The sequence below is a fragment of the Branchiostoma lanceolatum genome, chromosome 8 (assembly GCF_035083965.1).
Source record: "Branchiostoma lanceolatum isolate klBraLanc5 chromosome 8, klBraLanc5.hap2, whole genome shotgun sequence".
Taxonomy (NCBI): domain Eukaryota; kingdom Metazoa; phylum Chordata; class Leptocardii; order Amphioxiformes; family Branchiostomatidae; genus Branchiostoma; species Branchiostoma lanceolatum.
Window position 1 is genome coordinate 8,768,737 of NC_089729.1, and position 22,696 is coordinate 8,791,432.

Here is a 22,696-nt window from a genome sequence, read left to right on the forward strand (position 1 = left end):
GATGACTGGCATAGTTTGAGGGGTCGTCATTGCATGACAAAGGTGAAAAACAGTCCACAGGACAAGGTGGAAGGGTTTTCTGCATCTTCTGCAAGTTTTGCCGCTGTTGGAAAATAATAGGAAAAGTTTAATCGCCTTTCGCCGGCTTACTGATCACGTGACCGAGCTGGTAGCAGACTTCAGACGATATTCTCGCTATTTCAGGTAGAAGACTCCCTTCTTCTGCTTGATTTGATTTGATTGTCTGGGAATCAGGGTCTGCGGTGGATAACTTTTCCCGCCCGAGGAAATAATCGGAGGAAGTCGTGAGGATTTGGCTGTTGTGGGACCCGGATCACGTGACCTGTCCAACCATCAGGCGGGCGCGGCCATCATCGTGGCGCAACAGAACAGGTTCAAATCCTACACCCGCCGTGTCTGCCAGCCCAGCACCCGCCAAACACGGCCCGCAGCGCTACGACGGACTCAACCCGACACATGAAGAGCTCACTACTCGCTCGGTGAACACTCGACTCGTAGGAATTTGAAGTTTTTACGTCGTTTCCGGGACGGGAAAAGTTTGAGTTGTGCGGTGAGGACGGAGTGAGGGATATTCAAGATGGCGGACTACAGAGACGAACAAGAGCTGAAGTACTTAGTTGTTGATCGGGGATCCTTCGTCAACGACCCTGCGGCCCAAGCCGACTGGACGGCTAAAAGGCTAGTATGGATCCCTTCCGAGAAAGAGGGATTCGAGATGGCCAGCGTCAAGTCTGAGCGCGGGGAGGAGGTGACAGTTGAGCTCGATTCTGGCAAGAAGATCGTAGTCAACAAGGATGACATCCAAAAAATGAACCCGCCAAAGTTCTCCAAAGTGGAGGACATGGCGGACCTGACATGTCTCAACGAAGCGTCAGTTCTCCACAACCTCAAGGAGCGATACTATTCTGGTCTTATCTATGTAAGTCGTCTATTTGTACTTCATTTAGCGGTCAGCCCGCGTAGAACTAGAAAATGGGTCGCCGACATCCAGTCGGGCTCGCATTCGACCGTTTAGGCGGTAAATGTTTATGCTTCTTGTCAAATTTGTAAAATTTCTATCTACATACGCTGCACGTGGGGCCTGAAGACACAAGGGATGAAATATTCTAGCTACAGCTGCGTCACAAAGTTGCTAAAAATATGTCCGGCGGAGTTTAGGCTCCTCACGGTCTCCATTCGAACGTTTTTTCTCGCCCAACCGGAAGCCCGGCGGGGAGGGGCATGTACGCCGAGAACACCGCCAAATTCAGACGAAAACTCGGCTCCCAATCAGCTCAAAAGAAGCCCATACTATCGTAATTGGGAAATTATAACATAAGCAAGCCAAACCGATGTCGTAGCCCTTAAAAATTACACTGTGTTACGATGACAAACAAACCCGAAGCCGTTGGAATGTCGGAAATACCATAGTGCACTGGGGGGAGGAAGTCGCCCCCCTCCCCACTATGAAGTTCACTGCTCTCTAAACTCTAAATAAACTTGGCTGTGGCCCTCTAAGCTGAAAGTTACTGTGCAGTTTTCAATAGAGTTAGAAGCCTGTTCTTTGCATTTTGAATTGACTAACTGGGAAGCACAATAGATGCCAATAGACCCTTATTGTGTCAACAAAATCTGGCCTATATCTGTATATGTAGGCTCGAATTCTGTTGCGCTTCCACCATATTCACACATTCGTGTGTTCAATTACTTGAGAAGATACATGTATTCATTCAGACTCAGTAAACTCACAGATTTCAGAGCTATCGAGACACCAACACTGTAACATGATACTGTCATATACTCCTAAAAAAAGTTGTGTTTGTCCATCTGCTTTCACACTTTCAAGTAGCATTGGTCAAAATAGGCACTGGACACTTTATAATGAACTGATTTTTGTTATCATGCCATAATACCAGTCAATGTCATAAAGATACTGTAAAAATTGTTTTAGAAGAGGAACAGTAAGCAGTATTTGTGTTGCAAAGGGTCGTTAGCTGTTTGAAGTGCTCCGAAGTTACACACTTTCATATACATACAAGTACATATACATGTATTGGACAACTGACCTCAAACACAAAGATTGGCCTGTTATTTTGAGTTCGCTTCAGCCATGCAGTCGATTAGCCATGTGATGACTTAATCAGCGTTGATAGATTAACAACAACAACTAGATAGAAGAAAGTGTGCAGGATTTGGCATACAAACATGGAAAGTGGTCTGAAGAAATTAATGTTGATGATTCATTGTGCACACGTTTTCTTTCGTTTTAGAAATGCAGTGCTATGTTTATTATTTTGGACAACTTTGTTTCTCCCTAGACGTACTCCGGCCTGTTCTGCGTGGTGGTTAACCCCTACAAGAAGCTGCCGATCTACACAGACAAAGTTATCGAGTTGTACAGGGGAAAGAAAAGGCATGAAGTTCCCCCTCATGTTTTTGCCATCACAGACTCTGCCTACAGGAGTATGCTCCAAGGTAAGCTTCATATTGATCATCATCTTATTTATCTGTAACAGAAAAATACAGGGTTTTGTGTTGTTTCATGTCATGATAATGATTTCCTCCATTTGTATGGTTAGGCATGTCTCAGTCCATTTGCTAATGTGAAAGGGTGATAATGCGTAGGTGTGAAAAAAAATTAGGTGTACTTTAAACATGTTCTGAGAAGACTAAGGTGTGTTGTACATAAACATTCTGTTACAAATGGAAGAGAAAGAAAGGCTCTTGTGTTTTTGACATACCAGATTGGAGAAGTTGATAGATGGTCGTTCATGTTGACCTGTCATATGGGTGATAGTTGTTTGGCTTGGGGAAGTTTGGCCTCTCAAATATTGATGTAGGTCCTTGGCAGGGAATGCCAAGTTCATGGAACAAGATGGTACATCAGAGAGATCTTTCTTAATGAGGGCAAACCCAAGTTCCAATCGGGGAATCCAAATCTCTAGGAACCGAAACACGTTAAAAAAATATTTGTATGCTAATTCTTACATTTTTGATTGAAGCAAAGGGAGTAACAATTTGATGAATATTGTAACTAGTGGGAGTGGGATATTCTGATTAGTGCTTACTGAAATCATACGTATATTTCTCCCAAGTCTCAGCTCTTGCAGGAAGAGATGTGTTAGTTTGGTAAAAGCCTTTGCGAGGTAACCTAACAGAGCAAACTGGCTGTTTACTGAGTGCATGTTTCCCAAATACCTGAGATGTCTGCTAGTTTTTGCTGGGCACACACACACAAGGTTACAACTGGCTCCCAGATGTATGTACTGCCGGATGTCACACATAACCAGACCCCCAGCACAAATCCACAGCTCCACTCTCCATCCTATGTACCCCTTACTCTGTGATTGCCATGCTTACCGGTGCTCTACCTCAGTCTGAGTTAGCAAAGAATCGTAAGATGTTGTGAAAACTGCACCAGACGCTACTAAAAGGCTGTATTTGCTCTGTTGTTGATCTTGGAAATGAAGAATCAAGTTTCCCTTTCAAAGGCCCCCTGAGTGGCGGCGTGTTCCTGTTTTGGCACTGGCCATGACATCATTATTCCAGGCTGTAGTGGATAATTTTTTTGCGCCAGGAGAACGAACTGGAAAGGGAACTGCATTACCAGTAATGAGGAGGGATGAATTTAGCTGTGGTTTACCAGTTGGTTGGCTGTGACCTTGGTACCGGGGGAATGTGTCTACCCGTTCGGTCTGGGAAAGGGGGAAGGAGTACAATTATATCTAGCACAATGTTGTTAAAACACATACTTGCAGCCATGTCATTGGCCGGTGTCCAGAAGGACTGGCCGAGGGGTTAAGAGGACACACACAGACAATTGAAGTGTAAACTCCTTACCAAAAGTGAGTAGAATGAGGGAGAAAATCTGATATTGGCATAGTGACATCTGGCATCTTTATGGAAGCGTCATTCAATGTTAGAAAGCACCAAAATGCACAACTCAGTGTGCAGTGTGGGTCTTGAAAGGCTCCCAGCCAAAAACTTTTAATGGGCGCTGAAGCAAGAATGTAGTGTTTGCTTTCTCCTGAAATGGAGTGTTCTCTGGCTTGCTGGTACCACGAAAGTTAGTGAGCCTTTTAGACTGCAGAGTCAAAGGCACGTACACACTAAAATAACTGCCACCACAGTCGCTCAAGACTGACTCCAAACATGATAGATTGCATGCAATTGTTGCCTGTGATTTCAGAGATTGTTTTCACACCACAGAATTAATGAAAGGCGATAGGGCTCGGATTTTTCAATGGTAGCCAGACTGCAGGGGACAGAAGTTGGTCCAAGGATTAGGTTCATTCTCCAACTGCCAGGTGTGGGCTGGCATGTGTGACCATTGGCTTGTGCAAAGTCCTGATTTGCCCTGTTGCAAATTAGCTATTTGGTAGACACTGATGAAGCACCCTGGTACATTGTATACATAGCCCCAGGCATTGCCAGGAACAATTTATTTGAGACTTTAGTGATGGTGGTAATATGTACTACTACTTGGCCTCTATGGTTTTACTATTCAGATAACACTGCACTGCACAGAACCTACATCCTCTTCAAATTGGGACTTGTGTAAGAGATGCAGATGGGTTTTGTGAAGTAATTGGGTTCTTGGAAGAAAATAGATCCAATCTTAATGGTTTCGGACCCTTCCATAGAAAGGTTGGAACCTTTCCACATTAGGATGACATTAGGATGTGTCAAATTAGTGCCAGGAGATGGGAGGGACAACTTTATTTGGATCAGGACAGAATTGAGAGTTCCTACATTCAGAAAACATAGCATGCATAGGCACAGTCATAGCTTATCAAAGTGGTCACTTAGAATTCTTATTAAAGCCTCGAATGTTGTTGAAATTCTTTACATTGAAGAAGTATTGCAACTTGGGAGCAAAGAAGCATCGGAAAAAAAAATTGTATCAGAATATTTCATCGGAATTTCTTGCACATATTGAGATAGTCCTTTACACAGTTGTTTGGAGAAATATAAGCCAATGTCGTCATCACTTTAGAGGTGCAGTTGTCCCAGTGTTGTCTACATGCGAGCACAAGCAGAAGTTCACTGGTGTCTATTCTTAGCATAGCCAAGGTCCCCAGGGTTGACCTGGTGGCCCTGTGTCTTGCCAGTGATTCATCAAGCCCTGACAACTTGGCTGGTCATGCTCAGTTAAACTGCCTAGAAATTAATGACCACACAAAGTAATGTCTGGGCTGTTGAATGTTTCATTCCTGGTGTGAGAGGTCTATCATTAAAATCTGAACACAGATTTGCATCTGAGCAAGCACCTTTTATCATGGCTTCTTTATAGAAAATCAAACTAAAAGTACTGCTTATTTTCCCGGGATTACATATCTGTAATTTTGCTTTCCATTTCTAAACAATAACAATACTGCGGTGGCTCTGATAGGTTGATGAATGTGAAACAAAATTTAACATGTATGAGTTTTTTTAATAGTTCAAAAGGAAGCAGCTTTACGACATCGTTAATGCAAAGGAAGCGACGTATAAACAATGAAGTACTGTATAACCAAAGCCCGAGTGATATTTATTTATGTCAGGACTGTAAGGATGGTAATGTGCTTGTGCATGTCCAAAAAAGGGGCAACGTTAGGAAACGGAAGGCTGGGTACTGCAGGAATGCACCAACAGAGGAAGCTCTATGACTCTGGCAGGAATTTCCTGTCTGGATTTACATGAGTAATATTGGTTCAGAGAAGTCTGGTGTGCAGATTTTCTGTGTTGGCCACACAGTGACAGCGTGCATGTGTGGTTGTGTGTGTTCGGATCATGACGTACGTCGTATTTGCCATCGGTCCACCAAGAGCGACCTGTCATGTTATGAGCTTTGCAGAGCAAAGGGTGGTAGCAGCCAATGCAAATACAGTAATATAGAGGAAAACAAAAAAAACTTATTTTTAACCCTGGAAATCAGAACTTGAAAACGGGACAGGAAACATTTGTTAGATCTACAGTTATCATTAAGGCCATCTGTTGATTTGTTTCTTGGTTTTACATGGAAAGGTTACCATGTAACTGTGATCAAGTCCTTGAGACAGGGAGACAAGGTTGTCCGCCACCACAGAGTTGAAAAGTAGGTTCAGATTAGTCAGGAATGAATGCCATTGTTCCGCCAGCCAATGGGAGTTTCCCCTCCAGAGGTGGGGGAGTCTCGCCCAGTCGGCCAAGGGCTCTTTCCCCCTGTACGTAGCATAAAGGTATGCACTTACATCATCCGGAGCCAATCAGGACTCGCTTTACATGCCAGCTTTGTTTGCGCTTGGTCTGGAATGCAGGTGCTTTGAAACAGAGACAGGGAGCCTAGTTGTTTCTTGCTGGGTAACAGTTATAGAGAGTCTCTGTTCTCACATGTTGGGCGCAGTTTAGTCCAGAAAAGGATTCACTAGTCTTTACAGGTTTAGACCAGACATTTTTTTCGGAGCAGTTGTTTCGAGTCTCCCATTGTATGCATCACGTACCTGGAACAAAGGACAGGAGATTTGCTATGATGGATCACTTAGAATGTGTCAGACAAGTGCTTGAGACCTGTTTTGGGTTATCCATATGTAAAGGAAATGGTATCAGCCAGTGAAAGAATGGCCTTGACCAAAATAGCATGTTAACTGTGAAGTCGGTTTGTTGCCGATGAATGAGACTTGCGATAATTGCAGGTGTGTTTTTTTCTTTGGTTTATAGAGGTTACCCGAGGTTAGGGCGTGTGCATTACATGAATTGTAGTGCTGTCAGTTCTATTGAAGAATGACTTCTATGCAAGACCTAGATACTGTTTTGTTGCCTGAAGCCACAGATTTTTGGTCTTTCGTTATCCTAATCTACCTACAAGGTGTGGTATGGTAAAAGCAAACAAAGCAATTGTTTGGCCAAGAAATTGCATTATTTGTCCAGTATTTGGGGTCTAGCATTGCCACCAATGACTTGTATGGCCTAAAGGCAGTCTTCTTGGCTTGTTATTATTTATGTAAGTTAGTAGCGAGCATAATTATGAACAATGATGGTGACATTATTTCTAATTGTGCGTCTTTCTCTTCACCTGTTTCTGGGACACTCTATATGCAACACCACAACATTCTGAAGCTTTGTTAAGTTCTCTGACTTTGCGTATATTTAGAGGGATAGATGGATAGATAAGGATCTTGCATGCGAAATGTTGAACAGTCCACCTGTAACCCAAGACATTAATGAAGCAAATGGTGGTTGCAGTATTATACCTGAAGAACATCAGACGTAATATATAGATGTTCCACGATAATTGTAAATCTCAAGTCACAAAATGTCCTCACACAAAAAAAGAGACTAAATCTAAGAATTGTTTGGATTGCATCCTTAGCCTTTCTAGTATGTCTGCAATATATTAATGAAGTTTTTCCTGATACATGTACGTTGATGATATATTTTTATGAAAGCCCTGTCTTTGGATGTAGGAATATTAGCCTCTAGTCTATGCTACAATAGCTGTTCATTTGAACTATGATCTATGGGTAGAACGTCTGCTGCGGTATTGTCTTCACTAATAGAAAATCACATTTGTTTCCTGGCCAGTAAGTATGTGAAGACTCAAGATGTGCCATTTTATTAAGATAACGTGACTCCTTTTGCTGAAGTAAGCTAGAATCAGAGGAAATAGCAAGACAAAGCATCTGGCCCTAGTTTATATAATCCTTGAATGGAGCTGTGCCAAAGACAACCAAGGGTATCTCTTAATATAGGGACAGATAAGTGAAGAGATTCGCCTATCTTTTCTTCTCAATTTGCCACATTTGGGTATTATTAATCCTTTCTATATTAAGGTCACATGGTAAATTTAAGTGTCAAGTTCTGGATCATGTCCTAGTTTTAATCTTTTATCACATGAGCGACGATTTGGCTCAGGTCTTTGGCTTGCTTCTAGCCTGAAAGATGACAGTAAATTACAAGTCATTAATGTTCTCGTTACAAATGTTAGTAATGTTCGTATGACGCAAAACATGACATCACCTCCAGGAAAATTTCTGCTGCTCATCCAAGTGTGTGGTTCCCTATTCATGTACAGTAACTTCATCGACTTATAGATCTGACACATGATAGCAGTCAGCCATTGCAAGTACTGTAAATGCATTTGAGTTTGCATGGTTTTAATTTCTCGGTAGGGAGAAAATGGAGTGTTCGCGGTGGTTTTAAGTTCGCATTTGAGATGATAGTAGACAAGGGGGTAGGAGGGCAAAAAAATTTGCGATGGTTTCAAGTTTGTGGCGAAGAGCTTACTGCGAAAACCACAAACATACAACCTTCGCGAACATTTCTGCATTTACAGTCTTCAGCATTCCTTAACTCTTCTTCTTCTGTCTGGGTGTACAAGCAGTGATTTATTGACATTCCTGAATAATTGATACTACAGTCCAACTTGTTGCTTATCAGATTTGCTTGGGGGATGGTAACCCCACTGTGGTCTTCGCCAATGCTGTGTAGGAAGGGGAGAAATTGGGTAGGATTCCTTACAATAGGAAAATCCACCCTCCAGGCCTCTGTCGTAAATCTGTTGGTAAACGTGAATCAGGTTGTTATCCGCCAGACAGAGTTATAGGACTTCAGGTTACTTTCACTGTCATGGGCAAGCCAAGGGCAAATCAACATCCCCCCATGGAACATAGCCTAAACAAAATGGCTGTGTCTGCCTGGTGTTTTTCTTTCACCTAACTCTAAATAATGGCCTTGTCACTTGTTATTGGCAACTTGGATTTGTTCAAAACAGCTTTCACATGGAAAGTGACCATATTGTGACCTGATTATGTCAATTATGAATGGAAGACATGACATAGGACAAAGACACAGTAAACAAGTAAATTAGAACATTATTCCTCCAAAGGTGTAGCCTTGTAGAGTTTTTATTTTCTTGGTAAAATCCTGAACTGGTACCAATGGTAGGAAAAAACTATAAAATGAATTTTGACACTCTTAGTCCTTGGCTGTTATCATGGACCAAATTGAGTCCGATACACTTGAACTTGAGGGATAATCATACTACTATAGATAAATCTTCCTGCTTATGTCATCCTGAAATGAGTTTGAAATGAGTTTGTTTTGTTTTGAATCTAATAAGTAAACATCCTCTCCCTGTGCAAAATAAGATGAAGAGGGGTTCCTGTAACCAAGGGGCTGAGACTTCTCGGAAAACTATGCATGGAAGATAACACATCAAGATGCCGGAATGACCACATGTGCAGGCTGTTCCATTTGTTTGACATTCCAGCCCAGGTTTTCAGTAAATAACATGGTGGCGAGAAACAACAAATGCAGCTTCCCAAACTGGTCCTTGTTTAATCACCATTTGTCTGAACAGAATCTCTATTTTCATAAACAACCAAAGTAAAGAGGAGGAGGATGTAGATTCTGTAATTAGACTAACAGGTAACCCTGGAGGTAGCTTAAATGCTAACTTTTAAAACACCACAACTGTTCACCTGGTTGCTTTCCTAAGACCTGTCAACATTACAGTGACCTTGCTGCATATTTCAAGGGTATGGTAAAGAATGCTTTCCTAGTAGAAGGGAGGGTAAGAGGTCAAATGCTGGTTTGAGCCAATTACCACTCGGTGTAATGGTGGGATTTATCTCTGGGAATGTCTGTGTGTTATTATACTGTCCGTAGATACATCCATGGATAGTGCCACTGGTCTGTCTGCTAATGCCAAATGTTATATATCAAGCTCCTTCGTTCTACAGTATTAAGATATTTTTTTACCAGATTTTGCTGACCAAGCTACACACATAATTACATCTTCTTACTGGACTCTTTTGTTCAAACCTTAGTCAAAACTTACTACAAGTTGATATACACGAGGCTCACTTTCAATGTTTGCCCAACCAGGACAAAAGAATGTAGGAAAAACACACACACCAGCATTGGAAACAGTCACCATTTTATTTCAAGATAGGAAGAACATCTGCTCAGGATAATTTGGAAGTTTTATGTATGTCCAGGAGGCACCTATCGTTAAATATTCAGATTTATGATGTCTGACCAGGTCCTTTGTTGCTGACCTCATTCTAATAGGTTCTTGACCTTTTGACTGTTCCCAGGCTATGTTAGAACAGTATCATGAACTAGAAATTAGATAAACTTCCAACTGTGCTCCTGTTAATGGTAGAGAATAAAACAGGAGGGGGTTGCTTGTTCCTCAGTTGGTTGCTTGTATCCTTCACTTAGCTCGTCAGAAATCTTGTGTTGATTATTTAGAGGGTCATAGACTAGAGGAAATGTACTTGAATTGCCTACAGTTCATAAAGGTGCATGTGATGAATTTGTAATTTGTATGTTGTTTTGTGACACATAACAAATTGTAGACACTGGTCATGTTTTTTTTAAATTGTGCAATTTATGTCTGCTGCAATTATTGATAATCAATAGAAAAGCAGTTATGCTGATATTGCAATTTTTTTGATGGACTGTCTTCTTTGAGCTGAAGACAAGTTTATGTAAGTTTAATCTAAGTATACTATGGACTGTTCTTTTTGTGTTGTGTAAAGTTACTTTGATATCAGGTTGTATGATTTTCTCTGACAGGAAACTGACTCTCCTTTTATTATGTGTTTCAGATCGAGAAGACCAGTCTATCCTTTGCACGTGAGTAAGACCCCGTTCACACTCATTTTTTTCAATCGCGATTGAAGTATAATCGCGATTGTTTGATCCGATCGCGATTGAACGCAAAGAAACTTTTGCGTTCACACTGCTTTTCGCCAAGTGGATTAAAGTACGCCGTGATCCGATCGCGATTGAAGCACGATTGAAGCATGCTATCGGCGATCATCTGGTAAATGTTGTTGTTGTCCTTGTTGTCCTTGTTTTGTGTCTATTTTTCCGCTAGACATTGTCACATGGTGCGGTAAATGTCCCTCTTTCGGTGACATTTCCCCAGTTTGGCCTGCACCTCCTCTCTCCCCCAGATTGCGATGAGGACCTTAATTGGTCTCCTCATCGCGCCATCTGCCGCCAGCTGAAGTTACTGACGGAGTTTTATTCTTCTTCTTGGGCATTGTTGACGATGAAAAGTTGTTGTTGTTGTAAAAGAGCGATCTGACGTGCGGATTGGGTTTGTTTTCCCGCGCGATGCGAACTATGACCCCACGTACCCGCATGTATGACCTCCCACCCCCGGAACCAGCCGAAATCTCCGCCGATCGAGATGGAATGAATCGTAGTTGTGTTCACACTCAAAATTTGATAGGATTGGATTGGATCCGATCGCGATTAATCCAATCAAACTACCTCCGGAGGTAGTTACAATCCAATCGCGATTGGATCGTTTTGGATCGTTCCAATCGCGATTGGGAGCGTTCACACTGAAAAAATCAATCGCGATCGGATCGATTCAATCGCGATTATACTTCAATCGCGATTGAAAAAAAATGAGTGTGAACGGGGTCTAAATCAGACTTGTTTTATTGGGGGAGGGGGATAACGACAAGCCAGTTTTATTAGATGAGGAACTTTGGCGTCTTTTTTTAATACAGCATCAACTACACATCTGTGCCCAAAGTATTGTTTTTATTACCCAAGAGTTATTATAATTTCATGTATGCGTGATTGCACAGTGTGGGTACAAGACTTGTATTAATAATGGGTTGTTCTCCTTTGTCAATTGCCTAAAATTTATATTAGAAGGGACTCAACCACAGTGTGGTTACTATAAGCAGACTTTGGACCGGATGAGGTGTATGTATATTTGGGGCTGCGTGATATATTTATATCTTTTAACTGGAACATTCCTTGATGGCTAAAAGAGACGTGTCCTTCTAGAGAAAATTTGATAGATGATACCTACAGTGATTATGCAAAAGTGGGCAGGGCCGTGATGTATTATCAGATAATATATGGCAAGTGTTATTGTAGTGAAGTGCAGGGTGATTAGGTCGGTACCTAAATGGGTGTGGTCACCCCTCCCTTTTCAGTCTAGACACAATAGATAAAAACACTGTGGTGAGCTATAGGCTGCATGCTGAAAGAAAGGTATGCATTTTTGAGGTAACTACAGAAATCTCAATTTTTTTTTTAAAACGCTATTTAATTTATAACTGATCAAGGATTTCCCATGTATTTTTTTTACAATGTTTTTTTTAGAGTGCATATACTGAAAGGAACAGATGCAAATCTATTTCTGTTTATATCTCACGGGACACGTGTCACAGCATAGTACACCAGATGCATTTGTCCTCATGCACCCATTGACCCAAACATAAATTGTGTCACCTTCTTACAGCCCATTACTTTGCATGCATCTATTCAAAATATGAAACCATGGTGTCACACCTTCATGTGCAAACTGCAAGTTGTTGGGTAAGGGCCAAGGAGACAACCAACTTCTATTCTGTGAAGACCTATCCTTTGTTGTGTTTGTTTTATCCTTATACTGACACATGAATACCTGACAAGGAACAGAGAGAGTGAGGGATGCAGAACCTGTATAGCATACCAGGTACATAAATCGTTGGTGGTCACGCAGCTTGAGAGACTTAGGTGTGGTATCTTCCTGCATCTCCAGAGGATCTTCAGTGACCTAGGGAGGCTTGCCAAATCCGCTATATCTGCCTCTTTTAGAGTCCTTTTGGAGCCATGTGAGTGACACTGAGTGGTAGTGAAGTTGACAGTGACCCTTACATGAGATGGAACCGTGTGTAACTTAAACCCTTGGGAAGGGTCAGAGAGAGGAAGGTTGGAGTGTAGGGTCAGGGCAAGACAGCCTCTCCTGAACCTGTAGAAGGAACTGCTGACAAGAAAGATACACTAGCTCTTGGTTTGTTGACATCTTCAAGACTTGTTGACATCTCCTGACAGATGACAGGATAGGAGAAGTCAGCTAGCTTTGATCTCGACTTTCTCTGCTAGCTTTATTCAGAGAAAAATGTCAAAACATACAAGCTGTTGTCCCCAAATATTCTGCTGTTTATTCCTGAGTGTACTTATCTGAATGTTAAATATTTGGCTTGAATGAAATAAACAGGACTTTGTTGGTCCGAAGCTGAGTTGACAGTAGGCTCATAGGCTCTGCTGTTACTTGAGCTCTGGAAGATGCTGTCATCACTGGGAACTTTCACACCGACATCTATTGAAAGTCATTTATGACATTGAGATAATATGTCCAGGATGTGAAAATTTCATATCAAACTGTCTCGGCATATTTTTTTCTTTTATATCAGTAAAGTCAGAGACACATTCGAAGCATTTTCGGCCATGAAACTTCTTTAAATGGACAACTTACTCATATAGGAGTAATTCATTATTGATGAGCAATCATACAATTCATAGAATAGTGAGCAACTTGCAGTCCATATATAGGTTTCTGACAGGTCTGGAGAGTGTGTCTGGTCATATGAAGAGAAATTTGAACCTAAGTCGATCTGTGTCCTAATTGTTAAAATCACCACACAGGTTGAGAAGAACCAGCTGGTGCGCACTATGCAGTTTCTGTCTGTACTTTTGTATACCTAGAGATGCACAATCACCTCGAGAACCCAACTCAAAATGTACACAATACAGTCTATGTCAGACAAAAACTGACACGTCGCGTCTGCTTGGCAAAGATGGGTGTGTCACCGAAAGGGGACCCTTCACTGCACATAGTTTACCTGTAGAAAAATGTGGAACTTCCAGGTCGGTATGCAGGTAGATAATAGATATACCCATCAGGAAGGCTACAGATAAAGGACACACAAGTCTTTGAAGTCTTAAAAAAAAGATTTTTGCTGTTCTTGGTTACTCCCTACCTCTCTCTGTCTGTTGTTTGTGCACTCTGCTTCTGATCCAGGCTTTATGGTAAGGGTAAAAGAAATACCGCAGCTGAACTGTTTAAATTTGCTCCCAACTGACAACTGATAAAGGCTGTACCAGGAAAAACAACCAGGCACTGGAGGGGGAAGATAGCAGTTAGACTTAGAGAGAGATAGCCTCCCATTTTTTATTTTGACTACTTGTGTGGTTGAATATAGAGCCTTCCTTGTGTTTTTTGTTTGTTTTTTGGGATCAACCCCTAAGGCCTTACCAGATAATGCAATGACTTGAATTACATGTTAAATAGTATTTGCTTTTGCTTTTTCTCAATTTGCCTTGATCCTCATCATTTTAGGCAGTGACACTCAAAAAGCCCCCAAAAATAAAAATTATCAAAGAACACCTGTACTGTAGCACTAAAAGAGATGGTCAGAGTCAGCCAGAGTTTAAGGGATAGTGAGTGATCTGGTCTTCTAAAGTTTGAAATTTGTTGCCCTCCATGTCAGTTTATTTGTCTGAAGGACCCTTGAGTCACCATTTCCAGGTGATACCCCTCCAGGAGTGGTGCTGTTTTTGTTCCAGATTAGTCAAAACGAACTTATTCCTTATCGCTTCTTCTCAGAAAATTTAAACCAGCCCTTGTTCCTAGACTCTTTGGTTCTTTGCCATCGGAATCTTGGTATTGAACTGGAGTGCTGGACCGTGGCCAGGCATTCCAGCGCGCACATGTCTCTACCCTGATCCGAAAAGTGGCGTCTGGGAAGGGTGGCCTGGGCCCGAGCCATTCCTGAAATGTCATAAGAGAAAAGGTGAAGTGTTCACAACAGTCATGGGAGTTTGATAACCCACTAAAACACTCTTGAACTGTGAAGATGTTAACAGGAGGTTGTCTTTCTTGGGCTTCAGGCTGTATCAACACACATCGGGAAACAACATACCTACAGAGTTGACTATACTTCTGAACAAGATCATTTTAATTGTAGTTGATGTATTAAGTCAATGGCAGTAAAAAGTGAGACAAAACATTATTTTGCTAAAGTGGGCCGCACATTTCTGAGGTAGATAACATACATGAACACTGGAATACAGCCAGGTGTGTGTACACACCCCAGGTTTAGAGAAGCATACTTTCTCTGATTGTAAAAACATTACAGCAAATTGTTATTTAAGTGCTAGCAATGTGAAGCATGAGATAGAACCACCTAAGCTTGAATCTGCATTAATTTATGGCAGTATTGGAGCTCTCCACAAAATGAAAAGAATAGTTCAAGCAAATCAGAGTAATATATGCTGTCTTCCCTAAGCCATCTTTTAAACCAATGCATTATAGATGAAGGACTAATCTATTTTGACAAGGGGAATCTTTAGGGAGAATATCAGGATGATGGTATTTTGGTTGCCAGTGAGACAAGTCTTTCTGGCTTAATTCTAACACATTCGGGTATGCAGATTGTTATTCCCCGAATTACATGAATTATTAAAGACCTTCCCTGAATCAAGGGACAAAGATGTCTGGCAAAAGACAAGAGGTCCTTCCCAAAGAGCAATATTGAACTTCTCTGCATAATGGTCATCTCTATTATATTATAAAGATGATGTTTATGATAATATGATATGGTAGGCTATGATAGGGAAGTAATGATGTGTATTAATGACTTGTCTAGATTGGCAGGGGAGGGGTAAGCTAAGATAAAACCCAGATCCACCTGCTAAAACTAGAAATTGGAAATCACTATTCAATTTTTTTAGTTTAGAGTTAACCTAGTAAGAAAAAATGAATTTTCAAACATTCCATCCAATCTGATTCTTCACCTTTGTCCTGCTGGCATTTTTAACACAATTCATTGATTTGATTTGATTTAAGGTTCTTCGGAAACTCCATATCTCAGACATTTTAACCTACCTTAGAATTTGAACAGGATTGAAGGATCACATTCACAGAGAAGGAGATCATTCTGATATTTTTTAAATGGACCTCACATATTTCTCATTCAAGTGCAAGCTTGTTGAGTCTGGCAGTCTTCCATATGGCTTGGCTCTGGTATCCTGCACAGATAGACAAACTAAGGCTGCCGAGCGTCTTGTTTATTTGATATCATCCGAGACTTCCTTGTGATTCACCGGCATTCAACAGGCAAAGGAACAAGAAGTAGCAGGGAAGGTTCCCTTATGTGGGTTTCAGCTGAATAACAGGTCTATAATTTAGTATAAACACAAGTAAAAGGTGGTGAAAGTTGGGATGACAGGGTTTCAGCAATCCTCTTCACTTCGGAAGTCGGATACATCTCACAGTTTTTTGTGTTTTGACTTTTAGCAGGCCAGTTTGTAACGTCAAATATTTTTTATATTAAATTCTTTCCAATATCATTTGTTATGAACAGGAAATATGATATTTGGTAGTTGTTCATAACATCCAACACAGCTCAGTGACACCTAGAGCAGTATGAACCGTATCAAACCCACGCCGGAACAATGTACTGACAACCAATGGAAACACATCGCACCATTGTCAGACCTCGACCAAATTCCTCACATCCCTGAACACCTTCCATGCAGCATTCCGCGCATTCCTCCGCTTTCCGCAGTTTTATTTACCTGACAAGTCGCCTGCACCATTTCTGTATATCACAAACCCTGTTCCTGACAGAGAAGAATCAGTCCCACTGCCCCACTTACAGTGTTGGTTATACACCCGTATCTGCCAATGTTTAGCTCGGAGTCGGAATGTTTACTGTGCGGTTGATAGCTGCTATCCTGGCTCTCTATTCAATTACACACCTCTGGGTTTGTGTGGGAATGCCAATGGGCAGTAGGTGACTGATCCAAAGCATGGTCTATCAGGCAGGTTTCCTAAACTGGAGGTTGTTTACCCCTGGTGGTGTAGGGTCTGCTGGTGGCGCCAGCGAGGGTCTGGGCTGTCGTGATCAGTCCCAGGTGCTGAGACAGGTCATTGTCAGGTGCTGCGAACAGCTCATCCTAACAGTTGGTACCTACCGAACATAGGATGGTCCATTCTTTGCAAGGTTGTCTCCAGGACCTGTCCCTCCATCCTAGAACGTTTGTTGAGACAGAAAAAACTTCATGATGAAAACGTATATTTGTAAGCTTAGAATGACGGATTTCACACAAAAATTAATAACATAGGCCCAAACAATGAGTAAGACAGAAAAAAAATTAAACCCGGAGACAGTCCAGGTCCATTTCTAGTCACCTGCAGTTCAAGGTGTATCAGTCGGCGTCATTACGATCAAATGTGTTTCCAAGACATTTCTTTTGATGAACATTCCATGTTCATCCTAGATGAAGACAAATCATTTTTTGTACTTTAAGCAAGTGATACACTGGACATTTGTATGGCTAGATCATCTATTAGATGTGGAAGGAAAGTTTCTAAATCGCCTGAACTTTCCCTTTGCAAGCTGCTTATTTCTCAGTTGGCCCACTCGCCAGGTGTACCTGGTAATTGCTTGTAGCTTGTTTATGGTAGAAGCCAGTTACGGACTGGGCGTGGGCCTGCACCTGCCAGGTCATGAAAGTTCATTTGTTCTGAAGGACAGCAACAGTTACAACGTTCTTCAAGAACAGAAAGGAAATTCAAAGGCCACTCTAATTCATGCCTTTGTTCTTGGACATATTAAAGGAAAATTATTTTAGACAACTATGAAGACAGAGGGCTTGGAGGAAAACTTGAATTTGACTATTTCATCTTCCTGAAACTATGTACCAAGGAATAGAGTTTTCCCGTTAATTTAACGCATTATTGTATCTTGCCCCCATAAATGATAGCACCCCTCTCGATAGCCTTTCTTTTATCATTAATTCCCGAGAATGTTACAAGAGTGATCATTTATTGATGCTTAATTTAGGCACTTGGCACCTATAGTTAACAGCTGTGCAAATTACAGCAGTCGTTTAATGGGAGAATTATGCTCTGATGACGTTATTGTGTATAAATCATGAAGTGCCTCATAGACCTGAAGACTTATTAAAATGCAGAGTTTATTTATACATAGTGGTTTTATAGGTGAGTCACCCTGATAAGGTGATTTTCATAAGGTGTCATCAAGTGAACAAGACAGCCAAGAACTGTCTCTTCTCATCTGGTCCCATTGGATCTGACCAGGCACTTCATGGACAGTCTTTGCTCCCCCATGCTTATTCTCTGGCCAAGAAAAATAAGCCCAAAGGTAAGCTTTGACCCAAGATGTGCCAGTTTGTTACCTGGGATAACTGAAATCATCTGGTACTAAAGCGAAGTGAATTACCAGAAGTCATTTGAGCAGGCGTTTCTGTGTGATAAAACCTTTTGGTAGGCTATAATATCAGCCACTATTTTATCCTTATAAAAGGCAGATGGACTCTTCTCCTGCCCTTTGCTCTGAGATGTTGGAAATCTGGTCAGTCCTCCGAGCTGTTATGGAAGGAGAGGGTGAGTTATGTGCCCAGTCTCCCAGGACACACTGAAGTGTTGTCAGAGGCATACCAAGAGATAATCTATATCTACAGGGCTGTTGCTTATCAAAATGTACCAGTCATAAATTTTTTTGAGGGGAAGGGGTGCTGAAAACACCCAGCTGGGTTTGGTTAGGGCACTTCAGAAGACCAGGGATGTGTTACTGGTAGGGGTCAGTGGGAGTACAAAACAATTGTTTGATGTCATTTTTATGCCCAGTATGACTTAAAGCACACATTCAGGAGGCTGTAGGGTTACTGAAAGTGAAATAGGAGCAATTTATCAGTAATTCCGGATGCAGTCAACTTTACACCTGGTATGCATTCTTTCGGTCCCTTGAACATGAATGGATTCTAACAGGAAAGACTTCAAAGACTCCTCCTCTGATGTACTATATCAATAACCATAAAATTATGCCTGTATTTTTAACCCTTATGAACTGTGAGCAAATGACTATGGTACTAGGTAGCTTTAGTAGTGGCAAGATTATGATGGGAAATTGTGAATGTTGCTGTATGATTTGTACATAAAACCTTTCTTTGAACTTGAAGAATCTAAAAGTCGTATATTTGGTGCAAGGGAAGTTAAATGGGCAGAGCAGCTTGCTAAATCCCTTTCCCTTACTAACGCCCCCTCTCTCTGCTGTTTACCCAGACTTCCAAATGTCTAGGGAAACTTGTCATGCAAACACGCTCATATGGCAGAGCTGGCCATGGGCCTTTAAGCTTAATGAACTTGATAACTGGCTGATAATGGACTCCTGGGGGAGAATCATTGCCATAACCAAACATGAGGTTGAGACACAGGCCTTTTAGCATAGCTTCTCTGCTGCCAAGGCCTAAACGTTGTCTATCCATGGTCCTATCTTTAATTTCAAACCTTTTGCAAGAGGTAGAGAAAGAGAGTAGACCTACTTGTAATTCTATAAAGCACTAGCTGTCACTCCTCTTTTAGAGCATGCAAAGTATCCTACAAGGTTGGCTGTATTCCATCCTAAGTTAGAGTAACATCTTGCATACATACATTGGTAGCTTGTGTTCTCTGGATACTTGTTAAAGAAATTATAATGAATTGTTTGGTTAGGGTGGAGGCATAGTAAGGTTGAGGTAGCCTGCTGCTTTGGTTGTTACATTCAGATCAAATGGCATGTGGTGTCAGAAGGTTGCCTTTCACCACAAGTAATGGAAGCCTGTAGTAGAACACTTGGGTTGTCTTCCATGTCGTGTCAGGTAGCTTCTACGGGAGGCTGGTGAAAGTACCTTTGTTATGTGCTGTAAAAGGTAGACATTGTTTTCTGGCAGTGGGCACCTTTTAGCAGGAGATGCTCTTCTCTATTTAGGGCAGCCAAGCAAACAGCATTGACAGGGGAGTGTTTGTGCAGTGACACAGAACTGGGAGTAATGTTTCCCATGTTTTCTTTGCAGTGGAACAGACTATACTGTTATCAGAGGGCAAACCAGAAAATCGCAAAAAACTGAGCCTACCGCGTGGCTATAACTCTGAATGCTAGTGTGGACAGCAGTTTTGTCCCATGGAAAGTTTGATCAAAGTTACATCACTGGTTTCAGGGCCTTTTCAGGCATTCCCTCAAAATGCGAAAGACACCAAAATGACAAGATCACGCTTCCAACTTAGAAATGTACAAAAGTCTTCTCTGGAACTTTTCAGTGTCAGTTTGTATCCTTATCCAAAAACATAACATTTATTGGGAAAGAAATGAAGAAGTAGTCCATGCTCAGTAGACTATGAATAGAATTGTTTACTGTAGTGACTAGTGTGTTTTGTTAATGCTGACCTTTTGTGAGCTACAGTTCACTTAGCTCAGGTGACCCCCAGAAATTAAGAGGCAAGGTCGGTCATCATTGTATTGATATGTAGTACTTAGTAGCTGGTAAACGTTCTTACTTTGAAATATGCTAAGTCTCTTGAACCATAAGTTACGTTTCTCCTTTTTTTTAGGTCATGGGTTAAAAATTATCTATAGTTGTAGCCATTCTTGGAGAGGCTTGTAATATTTGCTGTGAAAACTGCCAAGTTTTAAACTATGGTATCACTGTCAGTCGCATAAATGCACACAGGATCCAGACTCCAGTGCTGACAGACTTACACCAGGCCTACTGACCCCTGACCTCTGTGTGAGGATTTTAAGAAGGAACACCTGCACCTTGACAGTCTCCTTGGTATGCCTGAATAGGCTTCCAAAACTAACTCCCTTTTAGGGTATTCTATTACTTATTACTCTCCAAGCAGAGGTCGGTGGGGAAGATTGTGGCCATCTCATTATATGTCCCGAAGAACCCTCTGCTTTGATGGTATGACCTGAATTTCAAGTTATTGCCACATGCAAGAAAAATATGTCGGTTATTCAAATCATGAAAAGGAACAAAAAAACTTTGTAAATCATAGAATCAAGAAAAGAGTTTGAAAAGTCCCATCACACCAGGTGTATGTACCATTCTGCTCCCAACTGGCTGACTTATTGGTCCCACAGGCAATCATTTGATAGCATAAACACTGTGGTTAAGTGCTCCTCCCCTAACCAGCAAGGTAATTTGCCATAATTGCCGCCTCCTATCTAAACAACAACCCCTTCTTATCACACCTAGTTGATGATCACTCAGTAGGGTTTTGTTCAGGTCACTTCAGCATGGGGGATACAGAAGTAGAGAAATGGAGTAGACAAATGCAAACCAGAAACATGTCAACAAATACCTCAAAGGTCCTGACTTGCTTTTAGGGGGCCTTTGTACCCCAGCCTGCCCTGCCTGTGTGAAACATGCAGTCTGTAAGCAAGAGATCTGCTGGTATTCGGGGGTTGAAAGGGGAAGACTGGCCTCTTTTGTGTCAAGGGAAGCTCTACCTGTGTTTACTGAAGGGAAGATCGGGGAGTGACAGATAATATTTCATGGGGGAAGTAAGAGCAGGAGTTTCTTTGGTTGATAAGAAGGTTGCGTGTAAGTGTACAGGGGTTACAGGATAAGAGATGAAAATATATGCCATATTTGGCACATATGGTACGATATCAGTTCATGTGTACCTAAGACCAAGAGTGGGACAGTTTATAAGGTTGATAAAGGGTTTATATGAGTGGGTGGTATATAGATATAGGGATATCCCGTATTTATCACATTTGGTTTATAAGATCAGTTATTGTGTACTGAAGACAAAGCTAGACTGGCCAAGTGGGATGGTTGATAAGGTTGATGAAGGGTTTATATGAGTGGGTGGTGTTTAGGTATAGGATATCCCATGTTTGTCACATTTGGTATAAGGTCGGTTCTTGTGTACCTGTAGATACCAAATACAAAAGAAGCTATCCAATCCCTAGCCAGGTAGCAAAGTAGATATGCTCGAATATCACTATGGCCTTGAGATGATTTATAAGATCCTGGGAAGTGCCCACAGTTGTCTGCCCTATGGCCTGAGTGAGTCTCAGCAGTACATGTTTTTCCCCATATCACTTCACTTCAGATTGTCTGGACCAGGTTTGTTGGAGCCAAAGGACATTTGTTTCATATTAGACTGTACTCTGTTATCCATGGTTTTCATTCCATGTAAGCCTGATACCTTTGCTTGCCCAAACTGTTCATGATTAAGGACCGAAGGTGTTGACACAAAAGAGCAGGGATTGAAATTAAAACCAACTTGGGGAACCAGGTTTGGTCACACCACTGGACAGCTTTGTGGCAAAACAAGTTGTTTCTGGTTCACATGTGTTTTCAGCACTCATAATTGCATCAGTGTTAAATTGACCATGTATATATAAAGACCTTGAAAGCTCCGCCCCCTTTTTTTGTGTGCCACAAAGTCAAGAAATCTTTTCCTAGATGGGTGTGTCATCTAATAGTATAAAGAATGGGGTTGTTGATAGTTCCCAGCTAAGGTCATGTGAATATTTCAAACAAAAGCCATACTTTTGGTATAGTTCAAGTATGGAAGATTATCATAAGACAAGTATGATTGGCTGGATGGGCTTACCTCTGGGAATGTTCTAAGCTGATGATAGAAAGGAATGGTAGCAAAAAAAATAGTATAGCTGTATATGACATATTGTTGAAAGTTATGCCAAAGTTGTTTCTGCATTTCTGTTTGGATTTGAAATTTATTCCTGTTCTTTCCTTTCATCGTTATTCTTGACAAAAACAAAAAGGTTTTAAGGAAAACAGTTCAGCCAGACTGAAGTTACATATATTGTTGGAGATATTGATGAATTCGTTAGTCTGATTATAAACACTTCATTGGGTTCGATTGGCCAGTGTGAAAGCTTGGCAAGTTCATGAGAGACAAAGCCCCCTTTGATGGCCTATTTGGACAGATGGGTTGGATTTCGCTGGTATTTCTGACATGTGAATAGATCAATTTGGCTGGGGAACATGTCCGAATTTGCTTTGGTCTAGGAGGTGTGATATTGAACAGAGCTAGTCTCAACTGCAAGGATGGCAGTACAGACATTATACAAGGTCATTGGGGGTGTGCTATGTAATATATTTCTATGGA

At 41.4% G+C, this 22,696-nt stretch overlaps 1 protein-coding gene across 12 annotated transcripts in view; it reads left to right on the forward strand.

The window, feature by feature from the left end:
- The window catches only part of LOC136439629 (myosin-10-like), a 59,026-nt gene continuing 36,330 nt past the window's right edge, over window positions 1–22,696 (forward strand). For 7 of the 12 annotated variants that reach the window (XM_066435090.1, XM_066435091.1, XM_066435093.1 and 4 more), the window contains exons 1-3: window positions 2–940; window positions 2,319–2,475; window positions 10,575–10,602. In XM_066435090.1, the coding sequence (XP_066291187.1) occupies window positions 599–940; window positions 2,319–2,475; window positions 10,575–10,602 (527 nt within the window). In that variant the 5' untranslated portion in view covers window positions 2–598. Of the gene's footprint in view, window positions 941–2,318; window positions 2,476–10,574; window positions 10,603–22,696 lie in introns of all 12 variants that reach the window. The other 5 variants (XM_066435088.1, XM_066435087.1, XM_066435092.1 and 2 more) reach the window with 3 other exon arrangements.